Source organism: Asterias amurensis, chromosome 1 (genome assembly GCF_032118995.1).
Source record: "Asterias amurensis chromosome 1, ASM3211899v1".
Classification (NCBI taxonomy): domain Eukaryota; kingdom Metazoa; phylum Echinodermata; class Asteroidea; order Forcipulatida; family Asteriidae; genus Asterias; species Asterias amurensis.
Window position 1 is genome coordinate 27,334,212 of NC_092648.1, and position 7,465 is coordinate 27,341,676.

The window sequence follows — 7,465 nt, forward strand, 5'->3', positions numbered from 1 at the left end:
TCACTATGAGGAATAACTTATTGAAATATGATCGTACTGTGCACCACTTACCCGGGAAATACAAAAATTCCCAAAATGGCTACCGCTACCCGCAAAAAAGAGCAACACATATCCAGTTGTAATATTCATTTAAATGGACGAGTCGCACCTCATGTTCAAGCTAATGTTATAAAGGAGATGTTTAAGTACCTTGTGTTTCAGAGGAATCAGATTCCAATGGCTTTTGAACAGTTAAAATTCGAGTATCAACGACAATCTACGCCCGCAAACTCAACTAGCGTAAGTATACGATACGGAGATCAGATGTACACCAAAATTAAACAAAAACATCACTACACTACACGTACTATGCTACTGTACCATGGAGACTGTACACAGTCACAATGACGATGTCGAAATGTTGAATATTAGTATCCCTATATTAGGATTCATCTGGGAAAAAATTGGAAAGAAGCTGATTTTAATTGATAATGGTAGGTATGGGTGTCAGTTACCACCAAAAAAAAGTAAGGACCAATTGGGGTTGGGGAAATCGTTTCCCCGGGGGGTAATTAAAACCCGGGGGTTAATTACCCAAAATTTACCCAAAGTATGTTGTGTTTGGTATCAAATGAAAGGAAATTTAATTTTAAACCAAGTAAGTGATGTTTATTTTGTCATTTTATCATCCTGTAAAAAGTTACACTTGATTTAAGATGTGGCGCTTGCTAACACAGGATCAACAAGGTCATTACACACATTCTAATGTAAAAACCTTAAAACTATTATTTTACATTACTTTGTATCTATCAAAGTGTACCACACTGTTTGAGGGTTCAAATGAACTTGGTTCAAAACATTTTAAGTGGACACTACTGGTACTGACAAGCCAAACGTGACAGAAAGCTCATTAAAAGACCCTAAACGCATTAATGGGCCACCACGGCTTGAATAGCAAAGTTCCTCTTCATTGCTCATTTTTCGGTGTCTGTAATATCTGCTCCATTGAAGCAATGTCCACAGCACACTCCACATCCCCCCTTTTTCAAGGGGCCCAAGTATGGAGGATTTGAGATACTGCCATACCCTAACTTGGAGGTGAACACGAAAGGAGTGTTGTTGGTGTTGGTGGTAGGCGATGAGGATCTATTTTTCCCTTGGCTGCTTGCTTTTGGAACCTTTGATAGTATGTTGTGTTTGGTTTCAAATAAACAGAAATTTAACTTGAAACTAAACAAGTGTTGTTAAACCTGCAAGTCTACTATCATCCTTATTCTTCACATCATGCAAAGCATCAAAAACCGTTTACTCGGAATCTTGTAACAACTCTTCCAGAACGTAGGAGCCGTGATTCGGGTGAGGATGGGGTCACTTGTTACCAACACTGGAACCAGCAGGGACGATGGCAACCTGTTGGAAGCTGAAATTCCATCTCAACAAAGCCATCATAAGGAAGAGTTGAATTATTTGCTGCCATTATCAGCAGAGTACTGTTCTCTAGCAAGTCAGTCACTGGTTGAACATAATTATTCTGGTTATAAGCCATGATGTAGACACTAGGGAAACCTGGGCACCAGTATCACACAAAGCCTAGGTTGGTCTTCTTCCTAGATTACACCGGGTGGTGCACTTCGGGCCAATTAAGTTGGTCAGTTTTGAACCTTGTGGTAGTTGCTGAGCTGACATTACCATGAGGGCAACACTCTATGAGACATCACTTGAGTTTATAGAGGTTTTGGTTAATTGGGTTGGTTTTGAAGACATTGAATTTCTTGAGATTGATTGGATGTCAGGACGGCTACTCATCCCCTCCGTTCGCCACGTTGCCGTCTCCTGCCTGCTGGGGTCGTTGTCGCTGTTTGCAGCCTCTCCTGAAGTGCTTAGAGCTACCACAGGTGAAGCAGTGGTCATAATCAGGTCATTTACTGGCTTGTCGTTACAGCCCAATTCATGAGAGGGCAGTGTTTTGGGAGCATTTGGGTCTCTTTGCTGTTTTGGTTAAGGTGGAAGCTTTGAGAGCAGGCTAGTCAGCTTGAATCTGTTGGAGCTGCTTCTGCAGGTTGGTCTTGACGGCACTCACCTCCTGCACTCTTTAAGCTTGCTTGTTTTTTTTCTGCGTGGCTAAACGAACAACATGTATCTCTCTACCCTCAGCAATTTTAAGATGCTGGAACAAGGTTTCATCGTGACCCGATTCACCGAACTGGCTGATAATGCGAGACTCCTTCAGTAAACCGGCCATTTGATTTACCGGCATGGTGGCCCTTGAGCTGCTAGTGTGTCTGTGGGTGCATCTTTGGGGCATCTTGGGTCGCTGTTGTGAGCTTGCTTCTGACACTGTAAAAAAAAAACATAAAATTTACGGTTCTTTACCTGGCGCCCTGTGCTGCCAGGTAAAGCACCGTAAATTTTACTGTGGAGGTTTTGTAAACTACCCCTTCAAGGCAAAATTTACAAAACCTCCACAGTAAAGTTTACGGTGATTAAACAGGCACCCTAGCTTCTTTTTTTACAGTGTAAGGGATTTTTGACTGACGTCCCTGGTGTCACATGCTTTTGAGAAAACTGTCAAGATCTTTAAATCTTTCTGACTTTTATCTTCAGTTTCCTCTATCCTATCGATGTTGAGATGTCGGGTTACGAGGGGAGTGCTTTCTTGGGTAGGGGTTGTCTGGTCCACTCCAACTGTAGGCGTACCTGCTGTGGTCCTTCCCTCAGGGAATCGATCTGGCCAGCAACACTCTGAAGATCCTCAAAATTATTTATTTTCTTAGAAAAGCCATGCAAAAAATGTCTTCATCCACTTTAAACTCTCTCTCCAGCTTCCCTCACTGCCTCTGGCTGTTAACTACCGCATACTACCATGGAGGTGCCTTCATGATACTACTGGGACGTTCTTCGAAGTTAGCTATGTGACAATGCATTGACATACACTGACCACATTACGTCCTGGCAAGGTTGCCAAAAGCAAGCAGCCAAGGAAAAAAAATGATCCTGATCGTGTACCACCAACACCAAATGCAACAGCACAACACTCCCTCCGTGAACACCTCCAAGTTGTGATGTTGAAGCATCTCAAAACCTCTCTTTGAGCCCCTTATAAGAGGCTGGGAGTTTGATACCAACAATAAATTGGGACTCAAGATGCTTCTCGGAGTATCACCCCAGAAATCTGTTAACAACAATTTGCTGCAACTGCAAGGAAGGGGAGATGCAGTACCAAACCATGAAATGTAGCAGCATAAAAGCTGGCATGTCATGTGTGTTTGCATTTAGAGTGTGCTGCGGACATTTTGATGTTACAGACACTGAATAACTGAGCGATGTAGAGGAAACTGCCATTCAAGCCGTTTTGACCAAAATGTGTGTAAAAAGGGTCTTTAATGAGCTTTCTGTCACGTTTGGCTTGTCAGTACCAGTAGTATCCACTTAAAATGTCTTAAACCAAGTTAATTTGAACCCTCAAACAGTGTGGTACACTTTGATAGACACAAAGTATTGTAAAATAATAGTTTTAAGGTTTTTACATTAGAATGTGTGTAATAACCTTGTTGATCCTGTGTTAGCAAGCGCCACGTCTTAAATCAAGTGTAACTTTTCACAGGATGATAAAATGACAAAATGAACATCACTCACTTGGTTTAAAATTAAATTTCCTTTCATTTGATACCAAACACAACATACTTTGGGTAAATTTTGGGTAATTAACCCCCGGGTTTTAATTACCCCCCGGGGAAACGATTTCCCCAACCCCAATTGGTCCTTACTTTTTTTTGGTGGTAACTGACACCCATACCTACCATTATCAGTTGAAATCAGCTTCTTTCCAATTTTTTCCCAGATTTGCTGCAATTATTGCTAATTTTGGGTTACTATATGATGCTTCCAGGCTTATTCATGGCAGTTAGCCCCATAAATGAAATTGATTGGAAAGATTTCTGTAGTAGTGTAGCCTCGTTAATTCTGCGTGCCACAACTTGTTATTATTAAATATTAACTAATTTATTTATAAAAAATCAAAAGGAATATCTTATTTGTTGAGTACATTAGATACTGATTTATTTCAATTTTCATACTGAACTGAATGGAAAGTGGTGGCAGGATACAAACATGTTTTCAATTAATTTTAGCCTCATAATTGGAAAAAAAAATAGAGTTTTTTTGTTTTGTTTTTTAATTTAACCACTACACTGCAATCAATCAAGTCGTTGATATGAGTATCATGACTCTGGCTCCTTATTATAGTCAATTAAAACTGGCTGATCATCATCTCTGTCCTGGTTGTTGCAATATGACCAACCAAAAATTGAAGACTGACATTAAATAAGTCTTGTGACAATAAAGAAATGTTTTGCTGTGGAATTGGTAGTTATCCAGTTGTCATTTTTATTTTCCTCTATCATAATTAATTCCATTATTTTATACTTTTTAGGAGACTGGAAAACAAAGACCTCAGATCCCGAGCATGGCATTCAAGCGGCTAGGACAGCTAATAACAGTAGCCGAGGAACATCTTTCAAATATCGACACTCTCTTCACCTTGACCTTTGTACCCCGAGTTCTGGTTCTTTTTGGCGCCACGGCCGTCAGTCCGAAGGAGGTGCATGAAATTGTCTTCACAAACCAGGAATCTGTCCACGACTCAACTCTGACAGATCTAAGGACCAAGCATTGTATGCGTATCATCATGCAGGCTTTAATCACTGAGTCTCCCATCTGGGAGGCAAAACAGTTATCCCTCACGAACACGTTGCTCCTGGTGTACGCCCATCGAGACAGTGGTCTAACCTGGTTTAAACCTAAGATCTCATTCAAGGTGCCATCCAGATGTCAGCTATACCGCTACGAGATACACTGTGCGTCTGCGAACCAAGACGACAGCTGTCAAAGTGACTGCACAGTAGAGGGAGGAGAAGTTGAGGAACAATCTCTGTTATCCCTTCATGAGAATGAGGATTATATTTGGTATCAGGCGCCAATGTCGATCAAAGGTTTACAATCTTTCACCAGTAAGACAACATCTGAGAGTGATATATGGGCGTAAAACCAAAGATTTATACATTTATTCAGGAATAATTTTTTATTTATCTCAACCCATTTTAAGCTTAAAAGCAGACTTAGATTTACTACTTTTATTAATAGATGTTATCCTAAGGAAATATAGCCATTGATCCTTTTATCTACGTAACCAATTTGTGGCTCCTAATCTAATCAAAACTGTATAATCTGTAGAAAAATATTTTGAAAAGCAACAACAATCGACAACAACAGTTCTTACAACAACAAAAACAGATTGACTTAGTGAACTTGTGAACTGTTTCAATTAGGTTTGAGATGAGTCTTTAAGGCACTGGACAATATTGGTAATTACTCAAAATAATTCTAAGCATACAAACTTACTTGGTAACGAGCAGTAGAGAGCTGTTGATAGCATAAAACATTGTGAGAAACGAATCTCTAATCTCACTCAAATAGTAAAAGACTCCAGGCCTGAAGCCTTTCATTATGCATCTGAACGCACACACATTTGTGCAACAAGGGGGGTTTTGCTTTTTTACCTTTAGTAATTGTCAAAGACCATTGAATTTTTCTCACTTGGTTGATCTCAACATGCACAAAATATCAAAGCTGTGAAAATTTGAACTCAACTAGTCATCGAAGTTGATTTCGGAACTCAAAATCTAATTCTGAGGTCTGGAAATCAAATTCTTTTAGTGGAAAATTACTTCTTTCTCAAAAACTGTGTCACTTCAGAGGGAGCCGTTTCTCACAATGTTTTATGCTATTAACAGCTTCATTGCTCACTGCCAAGTAAGTTTTTATGCTCACAGCCATTTTTAGTAATTACCAATAGTGTACACTGCCTCTAAAATAATTATACTCCAGAATGTTCCTTGCCCCATTCAGTGGTGATAAAACTTGCCAATACAGTGTAGCACTGCCTCGCTTTAAAAGAAAAGTTACCATAAAATTCATTGTTGTAGTGAAACAAATTTGAGTTTCCTTTGATGTGTATGTTGAATAATCACACATTTAACCATGGAATTTCCGCACAACATTCCTTTTGATTCTATCCCAGAGTTTACTATGGTCATCATGTAGATGAATTGTGGTTGAACCTTTGAATCTAAAGAGTGTTTTTTATGCTTTTCGAACAATATTTTGTCTATTTAACCCAATGAACCATGTTGTGTTAGCAAAAGCTATTTAAGGAAAGGGAAAGGCAATCATGATTTGGATTATTTTTCTGCTTAATTTTTTGTTAAATCATAGCTCTTAAGTTAAATATACTAACTAGACCACTGTCTTAGACTTAAGGTTGTAAAATGTCTTGTTTGCTCTCAAACATTCCATCTTTAAACTTTGCAGCAACTTGCTTGTAGTTGTGTGTAAATTATTTGTTTGGTTTTTGTTTTGTTTTTAATTGAAAAGCTGCTGTAGACTTTTTATCTTGACCCTGTAAATATTGAGTAGAAATGGCTGTCATGCAGTGTTTAATTTGTCGAAATGTTAATGCATGTTGATAGTGTTTATCTGTACAAAGAAATGAATGAATAGAGAAACAGGACACAGATGATCAATGTTAGATGATCATGTTGGTATAACCTCATTATATGTTGACAGATTCTTGAGAGAACTGCAGAATTTAAGAGAACACTAGTTATTATATTTTGTCCAAGATAGAGAGAATTATTATTTGCTGTGCCCAACTAGTTGAAGGTTGTAGAACTGTGTTGAAGAAAATCCCAGAAAATTAATTTTAATTAATTTTCAGGGAGTTAAAAGTAATTATATAAAATTGCACTTAATGTACTTAGGAATTGGTTGCTATACAAAAACAGGCACAAAAGACTTCATAATAATATGCTAAAAACTACATACAACTATCTATTAAAGATGTATTGTAAACAGACTTAATCCACATCCCATGAGTAGGGCACCCTAGGCCAGAGATCAAAAGAAGATTGGCCCTTCCTTTTTACCTCGAAGATGGCGGCATGATGACTTCAAGTACATTCCACCGGGAACTGAGATGAACAGGATATTAAGTTGTTGAACTGCACCTTCCATTATAAAGAACCTGAATTGATGTAGGCAAATTGGACTGGTCTTCTCAGTGCGTTTATGGCCGATCATCATCAAAACTAATACCTGAATTGCATTTCAGTACGCATACCTCTCTGAATCTGATGGAGCTTTTATTCTTAGTTGATAAACTTGTCATCAATGTATTATGTTTATATGTCAAGAAAATAGTTATCTTAGAGGTTGTCTACCTCAACTAATTCTTGTGTGTGACAGTATATTTTTTTATATTGACTTGAGAATTCCAGTAGTTTTTAATAATAAACCAGATTTTTCTTTTGACACTGAAAGTATTCTTTTATTGATTGTTCCATTTTAATCTTTTGTGTTTCATTTCAATTTTGTGAAAACAATCTTTTAAAGACAAACAATTTCTATAAAATAAACAATCAAGAAATTT

The 7,465-nt window shown here is 38.2% G+C and overlaps 2 protein-coding genes across 2 annotated transcripts in view; one reads left to right on the forward strand and one right to left on the reverse strand.

Moving 5' to 3' along the window:
* The window catches only part of LOC139935119 (uncharacterized), a 31,666-nt gene that overhangs the window by 9,068 nt on the left and 15,133 nt on the right, over positions 1–7,465 (reverse strand). The gene's annotated exons all lie outside the window — the stretch shown is intronic.
* LOC139935083 (MAD2L1-binding protein-like) lies at positions 48–7,347 on the forward strand. The gene is made up of 2 exons (XM_071929542.1): positions 48–279; positions 4,412–7,347. The coding sequence occupies exons 1-2, from the start codon at positions 76–78 to the stop codon at positions 5,021–5,023; spliced, it is 816 nt and encodes a 271-aa protein (XP_071785643.1). The 5' UTR covers positions 48–75; the 3' UTR covers positions 5,024–7,347.

Excerpts from the sequence above, each read along its gene's own strand:
- LOC139935083 (XM_071929542.1), top strand. The coding sequence starts at position 76 with ATGGCTACCGCTACCCGCAAAAAAGAGCAACACATATCCAGTTGTAAT. Across the intron at positions 280-4,411 it reads CGCCCGCAAACTCAACTAGC|GAGACTGGAAAACAAAGACC; the intron begins GTAAGTATACGA and ends TATACTTTTTAG.